At 45.3% G+C, this 26,737-nt stretch overlaps 1 protein-coding gene across 1 annotated transcript in view; it reads right to left on the bottom strand.

Annotated features, from left to right (window-relative positions):
• Positions 1-4,721, bottom strand: part of LOC112402739 (calcium-dependent phospholipase A2) — a 7,928-nt gene extending 3,207 nt beyond the window's left edge. The window contains exons 1-2 of the mRNA XM_024749853.1: positions 4,672-4,721; positions 3,341-3,485 (exon numbers count right to left, since the gene is read on the bottom strand). Coding sequence (XP_024605621.1) covers positions 3,341-3,485; positions 4,672-4,717 — 191 coding nt within the window. The 5' untranslated portion in view covers positions 4,718-4,721. The remainder of the gene's footprint in view (positions 1-3,340; positions 3,486-4,671) is intronic.
• Between the last annotated feature and the right edge of the window lie 22,016 nt (positions 4,722-26,737).

Below are 26,737 nucleotides of genomic sequence, written 5' to 3' on the forward strand. Positions count from 1 at the left end.
GAAATTAGAACACTACCTAACACCATACACAAAAATAAACTCAAAATAGATTAAAGACCTAAATGTAAGGCCAGACACTATAAAACTCTTTGAGGAAAACCTAAGCAGAACACTCTATTACATAAGTCACAGCAAGATCCTTCTTGACCCACCTCCTAGAGAAATGGAAATAAAAACAAAAATAAACAAATGGGACCTAATGAAACAAAAACTTTTGTATAGCAAAGGAAGGCATAAACAAGACGAAAAGACAACCCTCAGAATGGGAGAAAATATTTGCAAATGAAGCAATTGACAAAGGATTGATCTCTAAAATTTACAAGCAGCTCATGCAGCTCAATATCAAAAAACAAACAACCCAATCCAAAAATGGGCAGAAGACCTAAATAGATATTTCTTCAAAGAAGATATACAGATTGCCGACAAACACATGAAAGAATGCTCAACATCATTAATCATTAGAGAAATGCAAATCAAAACTGCAATGAGATATCATCTCACACCAGTCAGAATGGCCATCATCAAAAAATCTAGAAACAATAAATGTTGGAGAGGGTGTGGAGAAAAGGGAACCCTCTTGCTCTGTTGGTGGGAATGTAAATTGATACAGCCACTATGGAGAACAGTATGGAGGTTCCTTAAAAAGCTAAAAATAGAAAAACCATATGACCCAGCAATTCCACTGCTGGGCATATACCCTGAGAAAACCATAATTCAAAAAGAGTCATGTACCACAATGTTCATTGCAGCTCTATTTACAATAGCCAGGACATGGAAGCACAGATGGAAGCATGGAAGCTTCTGTGTCCATCAACAGATGAATGGCTAAAGAAGATGTGGCACATACATACAATGGAATATTACTCAGCCATAAAAAGAAACGAAACTGAGTTGTTTGTGGTGAGGTGGATGGACCTAGAGTCCGTCATACAGAGTGAAGTAAGTCAGAAAGAGAAAAACAAATACCGTATGCTAACACATATATATGGAACCTAAAAAAATAAAAATATAAAAAATGGTTCTGAAGAATCTAGGGGTAGGACAGAAATAAAGATGCAGACGTAGAGAATGGACTTGAGGACACAGGGAGGGGGAAGGTTAAGCTGGGACAAAGTGAGAGAGTGGCATGGACTTATATATACTATCAAATGTAAAATAGATAGCTAGTGGGAAGTAGCCACGTAGCACAGGGAGATCAGCTCGGGGTTCTGTGACCACGTAGAGGCGTGGGATGGGGAGGGTGGGAGGGAGACGCAAGAGGGAGGAGATATGGGGATATATGTATAGCTGATTCACTTTGTTATAAAGCAGAAACTAACACACCGTTGTAAAGCAATTATACTCCAATAAAGATGTTAAAAAAAAAATTCCCACTCTGTCCTCCACTCTCTCTCTCTCCATCTCAGCTGGATGGAGATGACCCAGCCAAGGACTCTGAGGCCATGGGGAAAGTCACGAGAGAGGAGAAACCTGGGTCCTGGGATTGATATGTGATTCACATGGTTAAATGAGCAATAACTAAACTTCAATTGTGATAGCTGTGGGCAACTGCATTTTTTTAAAATTTATATTTACAGAAAAATTGAGAAGATTGTACCAAATGCTCCCTTTTACCCCACACCCAGTTTCCCCTATTATCAACACTTTTTATGAGTATAATACGTTTCTTACAGCTAACAAACCAATACTGATACATTATTAAATAAATGTTAACTAATTAAATAACAATATATCACTATTGATTCATTAATTGTAAAAGTCCATAGTTTCTTTAGATTTTCTCAGTTTTTACCTAAATGTTCTTTTCTATTCCAAGATCCAGTGATGGACACCATGTTACATGTACTTGTCCTGTCTCTTTAGGCTCCTCTTGGCTGTGGCAGTCACACTTTCCTTGTTTTTGATGCCCTTGACAATTTTGAGGAATGGTGGTTAAGTCTTTTGTAGGATGCTCTCCTACTGGGATTTCTTTGATGTTTTTGTCATGATGAGATGGGTTATGGGTTTATTTTGCTGCCCATGTTGTTCCAGTTTTGGCCATTAGGGGCTCTCCCAGTTGGCTCCTGTGCTCTTTGACATATTCCTATCAATGAGGGGTTTGGTTTGGGTTTGTTTTGTTCAAGCCCTTCCTTAATTTGGGGCACTACAAAAAGCTCCAGGTTCATCTTGTATATTTCCTGCCCTCGTCCTAGGATCAGCCATCTCTCCAAGGAGCCTTGGTTCCTCTTATTGGAGAATGGTGTCAGAAACCAGGTCTGGGCACTAGGTGCTGCTTATTGCTTCTGGGGTATTGTTTCTTTTAGGGCCCCTCAGACGACAGAGCAAAAAAAGTATGTATCTATATTAACCCACGTAATTACACATATCTCTACATATTTTTATATGTAACCATCTGCATCTATATTCAGCTAACTAGGAGTTTATACTAAAGTCTCCAACTCTAATCCATTATCACATAGATCATTCTAGCTTCCTGTCCCTGCTTGTCTGGTCTGTAAACTCCCACTCCAGCAGTGACAAGCTTGGCTCCAACCATCTGCCCTCCATTTGTTTAAGACCCCCATCCCCTTATACATGTCTAGCTGTATAAGAATTGTTAACCCAGCAGGTTGTGTTTTTCAAAGAGCAATCTCTCCCATCTCACATGTTCTTCTAGAACATTGCCACTTCCCAATCAAGAGGTAGAAACTAGGCCCCCTCTCTCTTAAAGCCTTTGTGACTGCCTTGACGAAGAAAACAGTGGAAGTGACACAGTAGAATTTCTGATGCTGGATCACAAAAACGCCATGCTCTTTTGTCATGCCGTTCTGGAACACTCACTCTTGAAACCCAAGAGGCACCGTGCTGTGAGGAAGTCTAGACAACCTTAGAGAGGCTTAAGTGAGAGGAACTGAGGCCCCTGGCCCACAGCCTCAGCTGAGCTCCCAGCCAGCAAACAACAACAACTTGCCAGCCATAGGAGTAATCATTCTAGAAAGCAGATCGCCCAGCCTCAGCGGAGCGGCCCAAGCCGAAGCCAGGTGGAGAAGAGACAAGCCATCCCGCCAGGCCCTGCCCAAGTGGCAGAATCTCAGCAAAATAAGGGGTTGTCATCGCTTTAGGCTACTACATTTTGGGGTGGTTTGTTATGTAGTGATAGATCGACTGATATATTAGGCACTGAGATTCGGGGAGTTACTAGATGTATCTTGGGCAAGTCAGTTAAGCTCTCTTAAGACTCAGTTTTCTTATCTATAAAATGGTGCTTTAATACTCATCTTTCAGAATTGATATCTAATTAGATGAGATAATGTGGATATAGAGCCTGGAGCATAAAGGGCAGTTATGACAATTAACTCACCAATCAGTACAATCCTTGGGGGTCCCTCGACCCCCCCAGCCACAGTAACAGCCGTAGAAGCCATAGCTCATCAGGGCGGGCTTCCTGGTCACCTGCTCAATCATCAGCTTCAGCTGTAGCAAGCTCCCTGGGACAGCAGGCGCACCTGAAAGACAGCCCAGGCAGACCCGCTCCAGGCCCACTTTCCCACGTGCTCCCTCCCTTTCTTCCACCTCGAGGCTCGGAGGGACCGATGTGTCCCTTTTTCATCCTCCCCATTCATGGGAGAGGAAGGAGAAACGTGAGGGCAAACAGAGAAGGGATTAGAAGTTTGGACGTGGACGATCCCAGCTCTGCCACTAATTCACAGTATGATATTAAATAGGTCACTTCATCTCTCAGAGCCTCAGTTTCCTCATCTGCAAAATGCGGGGGCGGGGGTGGGCCTAACATGAACGCCTACCTTTTGGAGATGTCATGAGGGTTGAAAAAAAAGTATGTAAATTTCTAGCACAGTGACAGACACATAGTAAGTGACCAAGAAATGTTAAGGTTAACGAATATCGTTATCAGTATGAAGCAGGCAGACAGGCACTTCCTGTCTCTCCTGATGATACGCCCGTCCCTCCCCGCAGTTGACGCCATCTGGAACGGGAGGCACAGAATCTTAGAGCAGCGTGGGACCCGTAGAGAACCCTGGAGCCAGCTCCCTCATCTTAGAGTTGGGAAACTGTAGCTCAGAGGGGAAGGTGACTTGCCCAGGGTTTTGCAGTGAGCCAGAGGCACTCTCCCACTCTCCCTGCAGTCTCCAGGCATCTGGCAAGGCATCAGTAGGACAGCCCATCAGAGGTTGTGTACATGGTGATGGGGCTGCAGGGGAGGTCTAAAGCCAGGCTCCTCCCACGCTGGGCAGTTCCCTCCGGCTGGGAGGTGGCAGCAGGTGGGACATGTAGAAAACCTGGACAGGCCTGAGCAGAGAATGCCCAGGAATTGTGGAACGGAATATTTATATAAGGATCTTGTGTTGTGATAGGTTTATCGTATTTTATTTGGCATCAAAGTAAAAAATCTGCCTCCCATGTCTACAAGCCCCATGTCTTCCAGTGGCACAATCTTTCCATATCCCCTCCTAGAATCCTGCCGCAGCCCAACCCGTGGACTATTCTGTGTCACAGATAAGGAGACAGAGGCTCGGAGAGCCCAAGGCTCTTGCTGAAATCGACATGGTCAGGGTAGGGCCAGGATTCAAAATCAGGTCGCCAGGACTTCCAAGACTGGTCTCCTTTCCACTACTTTATTGTTCCTGTGGGGTGAAAGGTCAAAAGTTCAGAGGTCTCGGGGCAAGCACTTACTACAAGCCAGGAACCAAGCCAGTGTGAGGAGGCCCTTCATCTCCATGGTTCTGGAAAAGAAAACACAGCCCATGACATGTCGATCGGGAGAGGCCCTCATGGCCCATTCAGACCCACTCCTGGCTGGGGAGGGCCACTCCATGGCCCACCAGGCCCCACCCTCTCAAGTTGGGCAGTAAACAGGCAACAGCAGCTGGAAAAATGAGACAAAAACCTCAAGGAGTTGACCCAAGGGGTCCCTGGGAGGCGAGGGGCACCCTGGGTCGTTGTCCCCATTAGAGATGGGAGAGAATTTTCCCATGGCAAAGACCCCCAACACAATCGCTCCTTCCTGAAAATTCTTTTTCAATTATATTTTACAGCTGTGTTGGTATAAAAACAAATACAATCCAGGCTGGATTCATTCTTATACGTTCATTATATTATATTATTTTTTCTCCTGATTTTAAAAGAATTTAAAATTAAAACATTTTCATGGGCCCCAGGCACCATGTCTACCTACAAAAATAAGTCAGCCCTGGGTACTCACAACAGCTCTGAAGGGTAGGTATCATTGTTCTGTAGGGGAGCAAAATTTGAACCCCAAAGTGTGTCTCTTTGGCATAAGGATTAATCTAGGCTGATTAATTTTAAGAAACAGAAGCTTAGGGGAGTCTGTCTTTTTACCTCTCCCTTAGTGGCCTCAAGAACTTAGATAAAGGTTCTGTTCCCGGCACAGAACTATTATAGAGGTATCTGTAAGGAATACGGGAATAGCTGTGGCTGGAGAAACTTGACAGGGCCTAGAAACCAGAGTCGACCCCCTGTTGCACAGTCCCTGCAGGCCCAGCAAACATTTGCATAACAAACATCTGCTTTTCCAACTCTATGTGAATTGCCTTCCTCCCCTTTGAAGTCCCAAACCCCTACCCCCAACATCCTCTCTGGTCTTTAGCAGAAGATTGTATTTAAGATAAGGGCTTGGGCCATTTTGGTGAGTTCCTTAGTTTTCCTGGGTCTCTCCCATGGAAAAGTTACTAAACTTTTGTTTGATTTTCTCCTGTTAGTGTATCTCATGTCGGTTTAATTCTTAGACCAGCCAAGAGAACTTAGAAGGGTAGAAAATGTCTTCCTCCCCAACAGTTCTCATTTTACCAGTGCAGAAACGGAGGCTCAGAGAGCTCAAACAACCTGCCAGAAGTTACGCAGCTGATAAAAAGTGGAGGTGACGTTCAAACCCAAGCCTGGCGGGTCGCTCACTGCCCCATACATCCTCCCTCCCTAGAGGGATGTGTTCCCCTCTGAGCGGAGTGGGCTAGGGTCCTTCACATGCTCTGCCCTATGGACCTGGAGCCAATATTTCCCCTGGCCTAAATCACCCCAGGGCGGGGACCAGACCACCAGGGACCACCCCTACGGCCTGAAGTCCACTGAAATTATTCAAGCTAGCCTGTCCTAAACTGTTTACCCTGGCCTGTCTTGCCTTAGCCACAGAAGACACAATGCAGGCTCTGGGCCATGCTTTCCCTCATTTCTTCTGTCTCCTGATCAACCCTGGTGCTTCTCTGTGTGGCCCTGCTAGGTGTGGTACGTCCCCTTCTCTTGGAAACTGTAACAAACTATCTTTTAAATGCAATTGTCTCCTGATCTGTTGGCTTCACCGTACCTGAAGAAAATGAAAATCAAAATCCCAGGTGCACATTAGATCGTCTTGGGACGTGGCTGTGATTGTGAGGGAGGTGCCAGGTCCCACACAGAGGAGTCAGAAGGTGCACAAAAGAAGTTTCACAGAGGACGTGGCAGAGGCATTGAAACAGCTGCTCTGGAGGCCGGGAATGTGGACAATCAATGGCTCCCAAAGGAGGCTCCCAGCAGAAGGATGTGGGGTTGGATATTTTTATCAGGCAACCACGGAGAAGAATGAGCGAGGCCAAGAGATAATTGTGGAGTGGAGCTCTGGCTGCGGTAATGTGAGGCGGGGAGAGTGGAGACAGACAGTCTGACAGAAGCATGGAGACATAGGGGCCGGGGAGTGGCCGGGTCACTGGGGAGACAGGTCCTCCAAGTCTACATACAGCAGCCCCCCCTGCTCCCAGGACCACCACCCCCACATCCCAGTTCATGTCTCCTGGATGGAAATGATCAACAGCACCAAACCCCCACTATACAGAAGGTGCTACTGAGACCTCCCCAAAATCTAGGGGAGGCCATGAGGGGCCAGGGGTCTCCTCTCACAGCCCCGTCCCTCTATACGCCCTGACCCCACCCACCTCGGGCAAGGCAGCCCCCAGAATGAGATTCCTCACCAGTGACACCTTCTCTCTGTCCTCGGTCTGGAGTAGAGGCAGGAGCTGGGCCCAGCTGGTTTTGAGGGCCTCCCTGCCCACCTCTTACACCCCACCTGGGCCAGCTCCAGGATGCATGGTAACTCCTGCAGAAAGCCTTACTTCACCCCTCAAGACCACTGGGGATATCTTTCCTGTCTGTGCTCAGAAGTAGCTATTTCCTGAAGCACGCCAGACGCCTGGGAGGCTTCCGGGAGAGACACAGAGGAGGGAATAACCACAGTCAGGGTTATTCTCCATCGATGGCCCATTTTCCCTGACACACACCCCCTCAACACACAATTTTATGAGAAGATGTGGGTGTGAGCTCCTTCCTCTCCTCGCTCTTAACTTCCTTTCGTCTTCCCCTCACGGCAGTATCAGAGAGAAGCCCCTCCTTGGGCCCCGATGAACCCTTCTCTTCCCAGGACCTAAGCACCAGGCACCCGCAGGAACGCTGTGAATTCATTTCAATACGGAAAGTACTTATCGAGTGTCTAATCCCTGCCAGGTTATTGCTGGGGATCCACTGTGAATAGGACAGCTTCTCTTCTGGTTGGGAAAACTGATAGTAAAGGCATCCGGTAAATATACAGTATGTCCAAGGGCAGTAACTGCTGTGGGGAAAAGTCCTCTCTGTTCTGCATTTTCATTTCTTTTTCTCAACCAATTCCTTCCTCTGCCTACAGGTATATACAAGCTTCACCATCCTAAACCAAACAGAAGGAAGCCAAAACAACAAAAAAGGAAAACATCGCTTGCCTCTGCTGACCTCTCTCCAGCTCTTTTTCCTCTAAAAGCCAAAATTCAGGACAGAGACACCTCCTCTTGTCCATCACCCACTCTCTTCTGAACCCCTTGCTGCGTACCTTTTGTTGCATCCCTAAGCCGTCTCTCAGGGATCCCCCAAAGCCTGGCATTGCCCAAGCTTGGGCTTCTCTTGAACACTCCATCCCAATGATCACCTCCTCCTTCTTGAAACTCTTTCCCTCTGGCCTTCAAGAAGCCACAGTCTGCCATCTGTCCTCCGGCGGCTCACCCCCCATCTCTGTTGACCCCCAAAGGCAGATGTTTTCAAGGGACCTGCTCTTCCCTCTCTACCCATCTCTCAGGGTGAGTTACCCGTGTACTCTTAGGTCTTATTTCTAGGGAGATGTCCCGAGATATCCCAGAAATAAGACTTAGGTCTTATTTCTAGGGAGATGTCCCGAGATATCCCAGGTCAAGCAGTATCTGGCACTAACTCTCACTCAACAATAAACTCCCAGCCCGGACCTTGGAAATGCTTTGCTTGTCCTACCAAGTGACTTTAAAACATGGAATTAGTAGGGCTTCCCTGGTGGCGCGGTGGTTCAGAGTCCACCTGCCGATGAAGGGGACATGGGTTCGTGCCCCGGTCTGGGAAGATCCCACATGTGTTCATCAGTAATGGGACAGGGAGTGCCTTGAGAGCAGAAACCATCTCTTCTGCAAACACGTGTTTGAAGTGCTCAGCTCAGAGCCTAGTCCATAGTAGTTGCTCAGTAAACGTTGTATAAGCACATTAAAGGAACCCATCCCAGGATGAAGAGGTCACTGAGGGCTTTCTAGAAGAGGAGGCACCTGGACTGAATCTCTAAAAGTAGGTTTGAGAAATTGGAACCCTTGTGCGCTGTTGGTAGGAATGTAAAGTGGTACAGTTGCTGTGGAAAACAGTATATGGCAGTTCCTCAAAAGTTAAAAGTAGAATTACTATACACCCCAGCAATTCCACTTCTGGATGTGTTCCCAAAAGCATTGAAAACAGAGTCTCAAAGAGATATTTGTACAATCATGATGATAGCAGCATTCTTCACGTAGCTAAAACATGGAAGCAACCCAAGCATCCACTGACAGGTGAATGCATAGGTAAAATGTGGTGTGTACATACAATGGAATAGTATTCAGCCTTAAATGGGGAGGGAATTCTGAAATAAACCAGTCACAGAAAGACATAGACTGGGCTTCCCTGGTGGCACGGTGGTTAAGAATCCGCCTGCCAATGCAGGGGACACGGGTTCGAGCCCTGGTCCGGGAAGATCCCACATGCCGCGGAGCAACTAAGTCCTTGTACCACAACTACTGAGCCTGCGCTCTAGAGCCCGCAAGCCACAACTACTGAGCCTGCGCGCCGCAACGAAGAGTAGCCCCCATTCACTGCAACTAGAGAAAGCCCGTGTGCAGCAACAAAGACCCAATGCAGCCAAAAATAAAATAAATTGATGAAAAAAAAAGACTGTATGATTCCATTTACATGAGATACTTAATCAACATCATAGAAACAGAAAGTAGAATAGTGGTTGCCGGAGGCTGGGGGAGGGAGAATGGGGAGTTAATGTTTAATGGATGCAGAGTTTTAGTTTTATAAGATGAAAAGAGTTATGAAGATGGTTGGTGGTAATGGTTGCACGACACTATAAATGTAGTTAATGCCACTGAACTACATACTTCAAATGGTTAAGATGGTAAATTTTAGGTTATGTGTATATTACCACAATTTTTAAAAATGAAAAAAAAAAAAGAGAGTGAGAGAAAGTGGATTGGAGTTCACCAGGACAAGAATGTGAGGAAGGGCATTCAGGTAGAAGGAACAGCACATGCAGGACTCATAGGCATGAATTATAAGGGCTCATTCAGGGAACTGCAAACAGATGGGGTAGCTGAGGGTGTCAGGCAGCGATATTCTAGTAAATATTTAATAAATGACCCTCCAGTGGGGTAAAAAGCCCTGATTTTTAACATTTGCCAATTTCTGTCGTGTAAATACTCTCACCCTGAGCAATTTCATGCAACTCACATCGTGTCACTGAATGTAGAGCTGGGAACACACACTTACCAGGCAAGGATGTTTGGTAGCTAAGAGCCCGCATTCTGGAAGTGCCACTTATTAGCTGTGACCTCAGGCAAGTGCTCTGCTCCTCAGTTTACCCACCTGAATAATGGGGTGAATCATTTCACCTGCCTCATCCCTATGTTCTGAGCTGATACATGGCAGGCGTTTAGAATTGTGCTGGCACAGAGTAAAGGCTCAATTCATGTCTGCTCTTCTTCCTAGGAAAGACGGACATGCGCGCTCTTGACTTCTCAGAAAAGGGGACCTTCTCTACGTGTACAGTAGGAATTTAGGAATGGTGGGAAAAGCTAGCTGAAGAGATGCAACTGGGTGTGTCAGCAAAGAACCTTGGGTATCAGGCTAAGGAGTTTTACTCTTCTGCTGAGTGTCCCAGAATGACCTCGATCAATAGCAAGATGATGTGACTTCAATAAGAAGAGACTGAATAGGTCTTATCCTAAGATCCCCAGAACTGAAGCACACAAGGACAGGGGTGGGTGACACAGCTCAGCAATCATATGTATGATCCCCAAGCCTGGTACCAGTCAGATCACAAAAGCAACAGCTGTGTCGGCAGTGACGGCAGGAGTGGGTGCCCAGAATGAGGTCCTAGCTGACCTTACCTGGAGGGGAGTGCCTGTTCCTGAGCCCCATCTCCAGGGGGGCTTCTTGAAAACTGGGGGTGTCTGGGTCACAGGATGCCTGTCAGATAGACGGAATGGGGGCCAACTGGTGTTTGGAAGGGGGTTTGGGGTACCCAGCCTCTGTCTCCAAACTTCTGAAGGATATTCAGGGGTAAAAAGCAGCATCATTGTCCCACGTGGCTCCACTGCAGAGCTGGCCCCAGGTGTGGGCACCCCAAGGAGTCAGGTTTGAGCTAGAGACAAGAAAGATTTTTCTAGCAACTCCAGTGTCCTGGGGAAATAATGAGCTGTCTTGGGAGTGGTGAGTTTCCTGTCCCCAGGGGCACTTTTTAGGAACAGAACTGTAGTAGGGGGGGAGGGAACACGAGAGCCTCATCAGAAACACATGAAGTCAGTCATGCCAGTTACGAAGATTAGGTTCATAGGTTTGTAAAAGTGTAGAAAAAATATTATATTTTATCAAGATTAAAAAAAAAACAGAAAAATCAGGACCCCTTCAGTTGCTCTATGGCATGGAAAAAGCTGTCAAATATTCTCTGCTCCCCACCTTCTTAGGGGTCCTGCCCCAGCACTGATTCACACCCAAGTCATGTCCAGGGATGTTGTGAAGAGCAACATCTATTAAGTCGGACACGGGCTGGATGAGCTCCAGGGCCGACATTCTGTGACAGTGGGTGCTCTCATGTTAACCTGTTCTTGAACATTCCAAGCTTTTCTACTGAGGACTTTGGCACTTGCTGTTCCCCCTGCCTAGAATACTGTTACTTAGCAAGACATGGTGCTCTTCATTCCTAATCCTCTAGGTCTCATCTTAAATGACACCTCTTCCAGGAAGCCCGCCCTGACCATCTACCCAAGGTAGCGCCTCCTCCTCCCATTAATCCCCTATCACTGTTTTCCCCCTGCACAGCACTTACCACCATCTTTTTTTTTTAATGTTGTATGCAGTATATTATTCAACAAAATGTTTTTTCCTTCTGCAAATAGACAGATGATTTATCTACTTAGGTACAAATGATGAAAATTCTATATAGTTGAAATGATTTCATATTCAGTGATCATATTCCTCAAGATTAAACCAACAAATCATAGAAATATTCTGACCCAACTCAACAAACTACTAAATTGGATTTTTTTCCCTTTATAAGCTTTTGCCAATTATCAACATTCAGCTAACTTTAACTTCTCCCATTAACCTAGCCAAACCTAAGTAATTTAGCAATTTCTCATGCCCATTTTACCTTTCTACAACTCAGTCCTCACAGCACTTTGACATCATCTTTCACTCTCTTTGATGTATTTCTTTACTTGTTTATGACATCCGTCTCCTACCCCTTCCCCTAGAGAGCAGGAAACTTGTCAGTCTCGCTTTTCATCACATTATCAGCCACTAGCCCAAAGCCTGATACATATTCGCTGGTTGATACTTATTTGTGGAGTAACAGCAATTGGATCGGTAAACCAATTAACTCCGGAGGGAGTAGCAGCCTCACTGGATTTCAGCCATTCTGTAGGTTGGCAGTTTGCTCTAAAGACGCACACAGCCAGCCCAGTCTTGGTCTCAGTATATTGGTACATATGTAACAGGCTCAGGTTCAACTTTCACCAAAACTTTTGCTAAAGATGCAATCCAAACACCTACTTGGTAGCAAGGACATGTTTTGCTTTATCTCTGAAAAATCAATTCAGCTGTTCGTTCTTGGGAAGCATTCCCTGAACGAGTCTTCCTTTCTGACTCTGTTTCTGTTGGTCCCTCCATCTGGAATGGAGGGACCAACATCACTCTCTTTTTCACCTGGTAAAAGCCTACTGTTCTTCCATGCAGTAATGCCACCTCTTTTTTGGAGGCAGGAGAAGCCCTAGAACAACCTATGGCTCTGACTGGCAAGACCCAAGACCTAAGAGCAAAGCTTCTAGGCTCCTGATCCTGAGATACTCACGATTCCAGGCCAATCCGCTTGTCTTCAACCCCAATCCAACCCAGCAACCATTTCCTGAGCAAGTCCTGTGGACAGAGCTGCAGTGAGGCACTAAGGAAACAGACGCAAAGCGAAATCAAGAGATGGTGATCCGGCGCCTGTCTGTTAGCATGGGGGAGATGAGAACAGGGCTTTAGAATGCCCGCAGCACCTACAAGAACGTTTGAACTCCTTCCCAGCGCTTAAGAGGAGGAGCCACCTCTTCCAGACGCCTCCCTGATATCTGCCTGGCAGAGTTCACAGCCTCCCCTTCTGTTCCTGGGTCCATCGGTCTCACCTCTATGACAGCACGGGCCACAAGCTGCCAAAGTACCCCGGCAGGTCCGTGGCCGATCAGGACCTGCTGCCACGCCTCTCCAGGCTTGCCTTGGATCCGCACACAACCCAGCGCTTTGCTTGGAAGAAGACTGATGCCAACCCCTTCCAGTTCTCAGACACACCGTCTTGTGCTCTCTCTCTCTCTCTCCACCCCCTACTCGCCTCCCTCTCTCTCTCTCTTTTTTCCTCCTTCTCTTTCTTCTTTTACTCCCCCCCCCCACTTTCTTCTCTTCCTCTATTCCTTCTCCTCTTTCTAGATTTAACATGCTTAGCATTCAGTAACTCTTTTGTGAGCACCTACTATGTGCCACGCTCTGTTCTGGGGAAAAGCAATGAACAAAACAGATGAGAACTCCACGCTCATGGCCCCCAGAGACCTTGCATTCTGGTGGGAGCAGACAGAAATAGACAAGTCAATAAATAAAATATATAGAGTTTGGCAGGTGTTGATAAACACTGTGGAGAAAAATCAGGAAAGGAGGAGAGTGGTGTGTGTGTGTGTCTGTGTGTTGTGGGGAAGAGGGCTGATGGTGGGAGCAGACAGTTTGAATAGGGTGGCCAGGAAACATCTCAGGGCAGAGGGGACATGAAGGAAGGGAGGGAGCAGGCTGTGGGGACACCCTGGAGAAGAAGCCTCCAGGCAAAGGAAGTACAAAGGTCCTGGAACAGAAGCATGCTTATGAGTTGGAGAAATAATAAGGAAATTAGGTCTACCTTTGCCAAAAAGCCTTCTGGACCCATCGTCCTGCCCCAAACTCGAAAATTAATGCTTCTCTGTGTTCTCCCAGCAGCCTGTGAGCTCCCACATCATAGCATCAATCACAGTACATTACAACGTCTCCCCACCAGACAGGGAGCAACTTGGGGACTTTTGACTTTCCAGCACTCAGCATAGGGCTTAATACATATTTATTGACTGTCTAACTGAATCAATCAATGAATAAACAAACTAGGCTATGAATCCTGGAGGGTGTCTCATTCATCTCTACCCCTGGCAGCATCTAGTACACAGTATGGCACAGATTGGGCCCTAGGAAAAAAATGTTTGTTGAATGACTAATAGAAATAGCTAATGCTTATTAAGCACAGACACCATGCTAAGTCCTTTATGTGGCTTACCCCATTCATCCTTAAAGTGATCCTATGAGGGAGGCACTACTGTCAGATGCAGTTTGCAGATTAGGACAGCGAGGCTCAAAGGAAAAGAAATGACTCACCCAAACCAGACGGCTGCTAAGTGGCAAAGCTCTGAGTTGAACCTCATTAGTTTGACTCCCAAGGCCATGTCTGCTCAGCCCAAAGCTAAACTGCCTTCCAGAGAAGACGGCCTGGGAGTGGAGGGAGGGAGGGGTAGGGAGAGATAGAGGAAAGGAGAAGAAAGATCTCCCTATATGGGCCAAGAACAGCATCTTCCCCATCTCTGTATTCCTCTCCACATGTACCAAAGTGTATGGCATACAGAGGAGTTTAGTAAAAGTTAAGGAATATTAAGTAGATGTTGATGATTCCTTTTCCCAAAAAGGAATAGTTTTGTGTGGTTTAAGTTAAAGAGAAATTCCGGCAAGGCCTCAGATTAACACGAACAGAAGTCCCAACTTGAATCCTACGGATGACCCTGCCCAGCTTTGCCCCTAATCTTAGGAATGATCTTCTGGGTAACCTCCATCTCCCTTTAGGTGTGGCCTTGCCTCTTTAAGAATGACACAGCTCACAAGGTTTGACACATTCTGGGTAAAGGACCCTGCAGCCCGAGGGATCTCCTCTTACAGGGTCTGTGCCTTGCCTACCTCTCCCAGGGCCCCCTCTTTGGCTTCCTGGACCCCCATCTTCTCCAGTCTCACCCACTCCCGCTGGTTGGCCTGCAGCCTCCATGCCCGCAACTGACCTCTCTGGCCTGGCCTCAGCTCCTGTTCCCACAAGCAGCGTCATCGGGCAGAGTCTGGAGCCCCAGGCCCTGCTGGCTCCCCTCCTGCAGCCACAACATTGGGGCCCATGGGCTGCGGATCCCCGTGGATTCTAGGCTTCCAGATTCTTAAAGTCGTGAATGAGAATGAGTGGTGAAGACAGGCCTGGAGGTGGTGAGAAGGAACTTCTGCCCAGACCCAGCCGGGCAGCCGCCTGCTCAGCCCACAGCTGCCCTGGCAGGTGCAGGAAGTCCAGCAAAAGCCTGGAGCCTGGAACTGGCTCTCCTGCCAAACAAGCCTGGGCAGTCACCCAGAGAATTCCAGTGAGGGTTGATGTGAGTCCTGAATTATCCAGGTCACAGCCTTATCCGGTTTCACAGGCTTTGCTAATCTCCTCAAGCCTGGAGGGATCACCCCCACCCACCCACCTCCTGGGTCCTGAGCTCAGAACTTTCTTAAGGATCCGACAGTCTGCTAAGTAACTTGACTATTTTAGTCCCTGGGGTCCTCAGTCTTGACGGAGGCAGAGGCCTGAACACAGAGCCTGGGGATGGATGGGATGCCTAGGAAAACAGATGGGGAGGAAGGTGGTCAGAGGGGGAGGTACTGGAGCCGTCAGGGAAGCAAATGTACTTCTGGAAGTGAGTTCTGAGAGTGGGGACCAGTGGCCAGAAATCAGGTGGTGTCATTCATTTCTGAATACCTACCATCATTATTTCCTGAATACCTACTGTGTGCCAGCTGCTGGGCTGAGAGGCAGGTACAGAGATGAATAATGGAGGGGGCGGTGCGGGAAGGTCCTTGCTCTCAAGGAGCTCAGAGTTTAATGATGGAGACAGAGCAGGAATGAGCACACCACCGAAAACACTGCAGGAGTGCCGGGATAGATACACCCAGAGCAGCAGCGGGGAGAGGGAGGCCCCGCCCAGCCAGCACAGGCTGGGGACTAATAACTCAGCAGCCACAATAATGATGGTAGAATTAACGTTTGTGGGTACCTACTGTGCTCCCTGCTAAGTGCAACACATGATTCATCCCGTCTAACATAGGCATTAACTCCGTGGGGGAAAGGGCTATTCAGACAGTGATCCAGGAACTTGGCCAAGGTCGCACAGCTAACCAGAGCCTCCCGTGAGCTTAGAAGGACCCTTTATTCAGATTGGCAGGCCCTGCTTTGACTGGTATAGTCCTTGACACAATACAGATACTGTCTTTTTTTTTCCTCATCATCAGAGAGGGAGATAAAAGCCTTAAAAAACAATCCAGAAATGCATAAAGTTAAAAGTGAGTCATAATCCACCCAAGATAACCACTTTTCAGAATGATTTCTATTCTTAAGAATAATATTTAAAATAACTCTGATTAAAATTAACTTTTATCTCTTTCTTTGAGATTTTGTCCATATTGGCTTTTATTTTATTTTATTTTTTAGAATTAAAGCCTTAAAGATTGAATTGGAATTCTTCCTTGACGCTTCTTCTGCCCTATTTCCAGCCTTCCTTCCCTATCCACAGATAAACAAATCATGAAATTGAGGTGTATCCACAAAATTAATAACATTATTTCCTGGTTTTTATTTCTACACAAATGGAATAATAGTGAAGTTAACATCTTGCAAGGTGCTTTTTTCACTCTATCCACATTGATCCCTATACAACTGATTTAAGGTATATAATGAAAAAGGCAATGTTGGGTCATAGACTATCCACATGTTTTCTTAAAATTTTATCTTGAAAAATTTGAAATCGACAGAAAAGTTGCAAGATTCATGTAATTAATACTCATAAATCCTTCAATTCACCAATTGTTGACATTTTGCTATAATTGCTTTACTTCTGTCTCACACACACACATTTGAGGGTAAGTTGCAGACTTCATTCTAAATAATTCAGCATTTATCGTCTAAAGACAGACATTCTCTCACATAACTTAACGCAGTTATGACACTCAAGAAATTTAACATTGATAGAATACTATTATCTAGTATACATTAAAAATGTCTAATATCCAATTTTCCCCTGTTGTCTCAATAATGCTCTTTATAACCAATTTTTAAATTTTTTTTTCAATCCAGAATCCAAACAAGAATCAGGCATTGCATTTAGTTGCAATCCGTTGTGTCTGTTTGGTAATCTTTCTTCTAGAATATTCCTCAGTCTTTTTTGTTTGCTTGTGTTTATGACATTGACGTTTTTGAATCCAGGCCAGCTGTCTTACAGAATCCCCCTCCATTTGGATTTGCCTGATTGTTTCCTCATGGTTAATCTGGTTAAACGTTTTTGGTAAGAATACTCCATAGGTCAGGTGGGAGGTGAGTATGGTATGAGGTAGGAATTCCGTATCTCTGTAGGGAAGGTTGATGATTTCAATACCTTTTGTCAAACAGGACAATCTTTCCCTTCTGATTTTAATGCTCCCTCTATCACCTAAGTTTCCACCTATGCTTAGAGCTGTTTCTGGGCTTGCTTTATTTTACTTTGATCTATTTGTCTACACTTGCCCTAATATCACTCTGCCCAATTACTATGGCTTTTTAATTCTTCATATATACTGAAGACATCCCTCTTCTTCCTCCTTCTTTAGAAATGTTTTGGTTATTTTTAAACACTTATTCCTCCACATGAATTTTAGAATCCGTATTTCAAGTTCTATGACAACTCCCATTGGAATTTTTATTGGAACTTCATTGAATTTTGTAGATGATGTGACGATATTTAGTCTTGCTAACTCTGAACGTGACATGGGCTTACTCTCCATTTACTTAGGTCTTCTTATATGTCCTTCAATAAGGTTTTATGATTTTTCTTCCATGCAGTGAGATACTATTCAGCAACAAAAGACATGAACTATCAGGCCTCAAAAAGACATGGAGGAACCTTAAAAGTATATTACTAAGTAAAGGAAACCAATCTGAAAAGTCTACATACTGTATGTTTCCAACTATATGACATTCTGGAATAGGCAAAACTATTGAGAGTAAAAATATCTCTGGTTGCCAAGAGTTTGGGATGGGGAGAGCACATGAGCAGGTGAAACACAGGGGTATCCTTAGGGCAGTTAAACCATTCTGTAAAAGACAGTGATGATAGATACATGACATTGCCCATTTGTCAAAATCCAGAGAATATACCACACAAAGACTCAACCTGAATGCAAACTATAGACGTTAGTTAGTAATAATGCATCAATATTAATTCATTCATTGTAAGAGATGTATCCCACTAATGTAAGATGTTAATAGTAGGGGGAACTACGTCTGTGTCCAGGATGGGAGGAGGTTTATGGGAATTCTGTACAATTCTTCTGTAAATCTAAAACCTTTCCTAAATACAAAAACAAAACCCAAGTTTATTAACTTATAAAGAACTGTTATCGTAATATGTGCTTTTACATGATTATATACATTCTTTTTTAAAAAATTGAAATACAGTTTATGTACAATATTACATGAGTTTCAGGTGTGTTACATAGAGACTTGACATTTGCATACATTATGAAGTGATCACCATGATAGATCTAGTAACCATCTGGCCCCACACAAAGCTATTACAATATTATTGACCATATTCCTTATGTTGTATGTTACATCCCCATGGGTTATTTATTTTATAACTGGAGGTTTGTACTTCTTATTTCCTTTCACCTATTTCATCCAACCCCCAACCCTTCCCCTCTAGCAACCACCCATCCATTTGTTCTCTGTATCTATGAGTCTGTTTTCATTTTGTTTTGTTTTTTTGACTTTCCCCATATAAGTGAGATCATAGACTATTTGTCTTTCTCTGTCTGATTTATTTCACTTAGCATAAAACCCTGTAGATCCATCCATGTTGCCACAAATGGCAAGATTTCATTTTTATGGCTGAGTAATATTCCAGTGTGTGTGTGCGTGTGTGTGTGTGTGTGTGTGTGTGTGTTTGTGTACACCACATCTTCTTTAGCCATTCATCCATTGATGGACACTTTGGTTGTTTCCATATCTTGACTATTGTAAATAATGCTGCAATGAACATTGGGGTGCATATATCTTTTTAAATTCCTGTTGTTGTTTTCTTCTGGTAAATACCCAGAAGTGAAATTGTTGGATCATATGGTAGTTCTACTTTTAATTTTTTGAGGAACCTCCATACTGGCTGCACCAATTTGCATTCCCACCCACAGTGCAGGAGGGTTCCCTTTTCTCTACATCCTTGCCAACACTTGCTATTTGCTGTCTTTTTTTTTTTTTGGCTGTGTTGGACCTTTGTTGCTGCACGTGGGCTCTCTCCAGTTGCAGGGAGTAGGGACCACTCTTCCCTGCAGTGCACGGGCTTCTCCCTGTGGTGGCTTCTCCTGTTGCAGAGCACGGGCTCCAGGTGCACGGGCTTCAGCAGTAGTGGTGTGCAGGCTCAGTAGTTGTGGCTCGCGGGCTCCAGCGCGCAGGCTCGGCAGCTGCAGCCCTAGGGCCCAGTTGCTCTGTGGCACACGGGATCCTCCTGGACCAGGGCTCGAACCCGTGTCCCCTGCATTGGTAGGCAGACTCCCAACCACTGCGCCACCAGGAAAGCCCTTGTTGTCTTTTTGATGAAAGCTATTCTGACAGATGTGAGGTGATATCTCATTGTGGTTTTGATTGGCATTTCCCTGATGACTTGTGATGACTATACATTCTTGATTACAACACAAGTATGGCGAAGATTTTATTTTCTTTCTTTGCTCAGAGCCCATTTTGTGTTTGACTGGCTTCCATGCTCTTGGGCAGTGTTTCTTAAATTTTACTGTGCCTACAAATTACACAGGGATCTTTTTAAGATGCAGATTTTGATCCCTGGGTCTTGGGTGAGGCTGGAAAATTTACGTACAAGCTCCCTGGTGATCCCAATACTGTGGGCATATGGTCCATACTTGGAGGAGCAGGACATGCAAACAGACAAACAAACAAGACCAGAAGACCCAGTCTCTGCCCTCTATAATCTGGTTCCTAAATAAGGGGGCAAGAAATATCTAATTTCATGACAATGCTACCAGTGTTTTTGTATTTTTTTCTAAATCCACCTTTTGTTTTTTTTTTGGTTTTTTTTTGCGGTACGCGGGCCTCTCACTGTTGTGGCCTCTCCCGTTGCGGAGCACAGGCTCCGGACGCGCAGGCTCAGCGGCCATGGCTCACGGGCCCAGCCGCTCCGCGGCATGTGGGATCTTCCCGGACCAGGGCACGAACCCATGTCCCATGCATCAGCAGGAGGACTCTCATCCACTGCGCCACCAGGGAAGCCCCTAAATCCATCTTTAAAGGGCTGTTTTCACTGTCCTTTCTTTCTGAATCACGTTCAGTTTCTATTTCCAAAGACGCTGGAACTCCTTGCTTCAACCCAATGAGTCATCTGAGATTGGAAATTTGTATGTCTGAATGAAACTCAACAAAAGGTCTATAACACCCCACGGCAGTCGATTGGGCCAACAAATGTTTGTGTTTGTATAAGTCAAGAGCATATCGTGTTCTAAAGTCTGTGAAGGTCACAGCTGGGGTCACCCAGACAATGGCTACTTTGGGGCTAGTCAGAACATGCTGCTTACTTGAATGAGAGTCTTAAGCCAGGTGGCAAACACGATGAGAGGGAGGTGGTTGCAGTGAACAAAGCTTACGTTCGCAGACAGCCATAGCACGGTGCAAGGACTCAGGGGATTAGAGTTCCGGTCCTGCCACAAACTTGCTGAGCCTCAGCTTCCCCATCTGTAAAATAAGATGATTGCACTCCATTCTAGTTAAGGGTGTTTCTAACTCTGCATTCCTTCTTTTTATTCTAAGCACACTCATTCCAAATAAGGGCCTGGATCTTCCTTTTCCAGGGCAAAGGCTTCAAGCTTCCAGCTGCATCCTCCACCCCCTTCCGCACTGCCCCACCTTGCTCATCCCACCTTTGGTCCATTGAGCAGCAGACAGATGAGGCTCTGGCCTTCCAGATGCCTGACTTCATGTCTCAAAAGCAAGGGGAATCCAGTCCCGGGACAGGTGGCCTCTCCTGGGCAGACCCCAGGATGCTGATCACAGATAGAATACCTCCAACCACATTTTCCACTGACCTCAGATGGCCTGAGGGACATCTGGCTGGAGAAGGTCCTGGGTCCATCCTGGAACCAAAGAAGATTTTGCTACAATTGAATAGATTCAGAGATTCAACTGAGGAAATGACGGGAGAGGCAGCTGGCTCAAACCAGAGTCCTGATTTGCTATGGGGAAATCAAACTCTTGACTTAAACCAAACCATGGCTTCAAGAAGCCATGAGCGGGCATTTCCTGAACCTTCCTTGGATCTTCTCAGCTGCAGGTCCTGGGCCTCTAGAAACTTCAGACCATAGTTCTGTCCAGGTGTGAGCCAATCGTGACCCAGAGAAGCAGCTTATCAGTCAGCTCAGAGCCTTCCTCAGGCGGGGCTTAGAGTTAATCTTGTTGCCCTACTACTTGGTGTCTGGGATGGGCCCTCTGTACTGTTGACTGAAAAAAATGCACAGCCTAAAAGTTGAGAGTTATGTTTTATTCGGCAGACAAAACTGAGGACTTAAGCTCAGGACACAGCACCTCAGATAACTCTGAGAGACTGCTCCAATGAGGCAAGGTGGGGAGCCAGGATATACAGGAGTTTTTGCAACAATGACCAGGGAGTTGGAGTGTCAAAAGATTACTGTTAATTAAAGAAAACCAGATATCTCAAGTTAAGGAATTTAGCGAATTTAGCGCCTTTCTATGTATGGGAAGATGCAAGAGTTGGGCTCACTGAAATCTTTTCTTTGATACGCACCTCAGCTATCTGGGGGCAGTATCTGAGCTTCTCACTCTGAGTCTCCTCAGGGTGCACCACTTGGGGTGGCTGCAGCAGCTGACTGCAAGTTGAGGGGGCAACCTGCCTCCATCCTGGGTTCCCTCAAGGCTGCTGTAATGTGATGGCTTGATGGCTGCTGTGTCCTTTGTTTATTGCTATGGCAGGCGATGTTTTTCATTTACAGTGCCAACATATTTACTGTTCATTCATTCATTCATTCACTCAACACACATTTATGGACCCAAATTCAACAGGCCCTGTGCTATGTGCTAGGGGAAGGAGATCACAGTAGCTGACCACCTCACCTTGTCAGCCCATGGCAAGTCCCCTCTGAGTTTTCAGCTCAGGAGAGAAGGGTATGCTCAACTCGATCTCCCTAATGCTGACAGAGGTTTTACTCTGCACAGGACTTCCCTGCTCACTGTGGTGTCCTGGCATTCTCCATGTGGTTTGAATGGAAGGGACAAGTTTCTTACACCTCCTTGGAGTACAACACAAGGAAATATAAGACTAAGAGACGCAGGGAGTTTCATGTCTGATGGGAAAGTCATTCCATATTCCCAAGGGGTTCTCAGTCATCAGGGAGACTTGGAGAGCTCCCAGACTTCAGAGAGCTCCTTGTTTGGTGGAAAGATTGGATACATAAATACTAATATCCAAAGATTTGCAGCACCTTATTAAAAAGCAGTGGGCTGGCTTACTGCTGAGGGAAGGAAAGGAGGTGACTAATCCCTAGGTGAGGTCCTTTGACATAAGATATGTGGAAACAGCGTTTCTTTCAGGCCCTGCTCAATTCAGGCATGAAGGAGAAGCCCACAATCATAATTGTGCTGAGAGATTTATAAGTACAGCAGGCAGGCCAGGGCGGAGCAAATGTGAGACGACCATTCTAAGTGCCAACATTTTAAAGTGGAACACAGAATGAAGTACGTTCTCTGGAAACGATGGAGAGGGGGTTTTATCTGTGTCTCTGGATCAAACCCCAGAGAGAGGTCTGAGCAATGGAGATGTAACCAACCCAGAAGAGAGGTAAGGAATCACCAAGCTGCAGGGTCCACGAGGGGCCAATAAACCCAGCCCCCGGCTATAATTAAAGACTTGCTTTATCTAGCTCCCAATGGGCTCTTGGCCTCTCTAAATGTCATTCCAACACTAGCCATCTCCAAAATGAGAGTCATATCTAGCTTAACCCTGTCATTATACTGTATCTGCCTCTCTCTTGAAAATACTGAATTGGTTGAAGATAAAGGCAGATCGATAATTCCACCTTCTACAATAATTCTATCTTGTACAGTATGGCTTCAAAGTGCCATAGGTTGAGGCAAGAAGGCCAGAAGAGCTGCAGTAATCTGGCCCCTTCCGACCTCTCCGCCATTATTTTACTCTCTGAGCTTTGTCCATCTGGCCTTTTCTCACTGCCTCCAACAGCATACTTTCTCCTGAACACAGTCATAGCGCTTACAGCTTCCTCTGCCGAGACTGGCCCCAACAAACTACCCTTAGGGCTCCACTTAAGACTGGAGGTCTAATTTATTTAGAAAACTATTTCCAGAAGGGCAGTGCATCCTGCAATCATTGGGAGTGGGGGTGCTGGAAAAGTAGGTTGAGTTTCCTGAAAAGATTCCCAGAGTCACACCACAGAACTAATCTACCAAGGGAGCTGCTGCTTCTGCCACAACAGGAAGCTGTTTGTCAAACGGTGAAGCTGTCGTCACATCATGCCTTCACTAGAACACTCTGCCGGCAGATTGATGCCTTACATCTTGCTCTTTTCCCATTCACTCAGTTCTGATTTCAGATCTCAGACAAATATACCTGATAGGCAGAATCTTAAAACACATGGAATCTTACCTGTAAGGAAGTCTTATTTAAGTTTTCCAGCCTCTGCAGTGCACTAGAAGGAGATGAAATAGATGCTGAACAAGCCAGTTCATAGATATCTTCTACAGTCTGTCTTTTTGTTTATTCAAGGGCTATACACACCCTTCTTCCCATATCTGTACTTCACTTTCAACTAAGTGGTCTCCCTTTGAGCCTATTGTTCCAGGGGCATAAGGACCCCAAAATGACCATGTGGTAATTCCATACGCAATTAACTTCCAGTTTAACTGAACCAATTTTTCATACCCTAGTGAAGGTAGTCCTTACCTGGACACTAATATCTTTAATCTCCCAACTAGGCCACAGAGGGACTTGCAGCCCCACACACAATCAGGAAACTGACTTGTCAGATCGAGACGCTGCTTCTGGAGCTACAGTTCCCAAATCACAATGCCCCTGCTACAAGCTGCTCCAGCCACATGGATGCCACAGACCCTAGCTCTCTCTCCCATTAAGTCCGCTCTGAATTTAAGACTCATATGATTGTAACTTATTTACAGAACCTATATCTAATTCAGAAACCTAGCTGCAAAAGAGACCCGGAATGTTGTCTACAAAAACCCACTTTAAAGACACATACAGGTTAAAATTAGAGGGATGGAGAAAGATACACCATGCTAACACTAAAAGAAAGCAGGAACAACTATATTAATTTTAGACAAAGCACGCTTCAGAGCAAGGAAAATTATCAGGAATAAAGAGGGCCATTTACACAATAATAAAGAGATTTGCTTTCTAGGAAGATATAACAATCCTTATTGTGTATGTCCCTATCAACAGATCAGCAAAACTGAACAGCACCATCAATCAACGGTACCTAATTGCCATCTATAGAGTACTTCACTCAGCAACAGCAGAATACACATTCTTCCCAAAATCCTGTGAAACATTCACCAAGATAGACCACATTCTGGGCCATAAAACACACCTTAAATTTAAAAGAACAGAAATCATACAACATATGCTCTCTGGCCACACTAAAATTAAACTAGAAACGAACAACAGAAAGATAGCTGAAAAATCTCAAAACACTTGCCGATTAAACACAGCAGTTTCTAAATAATACATCAGGAGAAATTACAAGACATTTTGAGCTAAATGAAAATGAAAACACAACCCCTCAAAATTTGTGGGATACAGTGAAAGCAGTGTTTGGGTGTGTGGGGGGGAATTTATAGCATTAAATGCATATATTAGAAAAGAAGAAAGATCTAAAGTCAATAATCTAATCTTCCACCTTAGGAAATAGAAAAAGAAAAGCAAAGAAAACCCAGAGTAAGCAGAAGAAAAGAAATAACAAAAATAAGAGAAATCAATGAAACTAAAAGCAGGAAATCAGTAGAGAAAAGCAATGAAACCAAAAGCTGGCTCTTTGAAAAGATTAATAAAATAGGGCTTCCCTGGTGGCACAGTGGTTAAGAGTCCACCTGCCAATGCAGGGTACACGGATTCGAGCCCTGGTCCGGGAAGATCCCACATGCTGCAGAGCAACTAAGCCCATGCGCCACAACTACTGAAGCCCGTACCTAGAGCCCGTGCTCTGCAGCAAGAGAAGCCACCGCAAAGAGAAGCCCGCGCACCGCAACGAAGACTAGCCCTCACTCGCTGCAAGTAGAGAAAGCCTGCACGCAGCAACGAAGACCCAACACAGCCATAAATAAATAAATACATTTATTTTTAAAAAAAGAAAAGATTAATAAAATCAATAACCTCTAGTGAGGCATCTAAACAAAGAGAGAATATACAAACATTAATCTTAAATGAGGAGGCAGCGTCAAGATGGTGGTGTGGGAACACGTGGAGTTAGCGTCTCCCCAAAACTAGGGCAACTGCCGGCTGCTGGTGAGGGACTCTGACAGCCAAGGAGATGGGAGGAACCCCAAGGTGAATCGGTAGGATTTAGGGGGACTGAGGGTGGAGGAGAAGTGAAGGCCAGACAGGATTGGCGCCCCTGAGGCTGGGGAGGTCAGGAGAGGCAGGTGGGAGGGACTCTCTGGGAAGAGTAGGAGAGGAGCTGAGGGTGACTGCCCCACCCACTCGGGTCCAGGGAGACTGCTGGGCTCCCAGGTGAGGTCCCCTGCCCTCTGAGACCAGGGGTGGGGGGTACGCCTGGACCCCTTCTGTTCCTTGAACCTAAGCCCCCCCGCCAGAGCCCCCAAGGCCTTTTCCAGCCCTGTGAGTCCTGAGCCTTGGCCCCACCCACTACCCAAAACTCACACTTGCTTAGGCCCCACACTCCACAGCCAAGGCCTTCCCCCCCCACTTTTTTTTTTTTCTTTTCCCTCCTCCTCCTTTTTACTATTGTGGTACTGTTTTACCTTCCAGTGGTTGATTCATCTATATTTTTATTTTTATATTCTTCTTAACACATCTGTTAGTTTCCTAGTCTAATTTTATTTTTTACTTTGTTGTTGTTTATTGTGTTGTTTTTTTGCCACCCCAGGTGGCTTGCAGGATCTTGGTTCAAAAGCCCAGGGTCAGGCTGAAGCTCCTGCAGTGGAAGCTCTGAGTCCAAACCACTGGGCTAACAGAGAACCTCAGACCCCAGGGAATATTCATTGGAGTGATGTCTCATGGAGTTCCTCATCTCAGCATCAAGACCCAGCTCTACCCAATAGCCTACAAACCCCAGAGTTGGAAACCTCAGGCCAAACAACCAGTAAGACAGGAACACAGTCCCACTCATTTAAAAAAAAAAAAAATTGGGACGTCAAAAAAATATGTCACAGATGAAGGAGCAAGATAAAAACCTACAAGACCAAATAAATGAAGAGGAAATAGGCAATCTACCTGAAAAAGAATTCAGAGTAATGACAGTAAAGATGATCCAGAATCTCAGAAATAGAATGGAGGCATGGATTGAGAAAATACAAGAAATGTTTAAAAAGATTTAGAGGAACTAAAGAACAAACGAACAGAGATGAACAACATAATAACTGAAATGAAAAATACACTAGAAGGAATCAGTAACAGAACAACTGAGGCAGAAGAATGCATAAGTGAGCTAGAAGACAAAATGGTGGAAATAACTGCCAAGGAGCAGAATAAAGAAAGAAAAGAATTGAAGACAAACTCAGAGACCTCTGGGACAACAATAAACACACCAACACTCAAACTATAGGGCTGCCAGAAGAAGAGAAAGAGAAAGGGTCTGAGAAAATATTTGAAGAGATTATAGTTGAAAGCTTCCCTAACATGGGAAAGGAAATAGTCATTCATGTCCAGGAAGCACAGAGAGTCCCATACAGGATAAACCTTAGGAGAAACACACCAAGACACATATTAATCAAACTAACAAAAATTAAATTCAAAGAAAAAATATTAAAAGCAGCAAGGGAAAAACAAAAAATAACATACAAAGGAACCCCCATAAGGTTATCAGCTGATTT

The sequence above is a fragment of the Neophocaena asiaeorientalis genome, unplaced genomic scaffold (assembly GCF_003031525.2).
Source record: "Neophocaena asiaeorientalis asiaeorientalis breed wild unplaced genomic scaffold, Neophocaena_asiaeorientalis_V1.1 scaffold275, whole genome shotgun sequence".
NCBI lineage: Eukaryota > Metazoa > Chordata > Mammalia > Artiodactyla > Phocoenidae > Neophocaena > Neophocaena asiaeorientalis.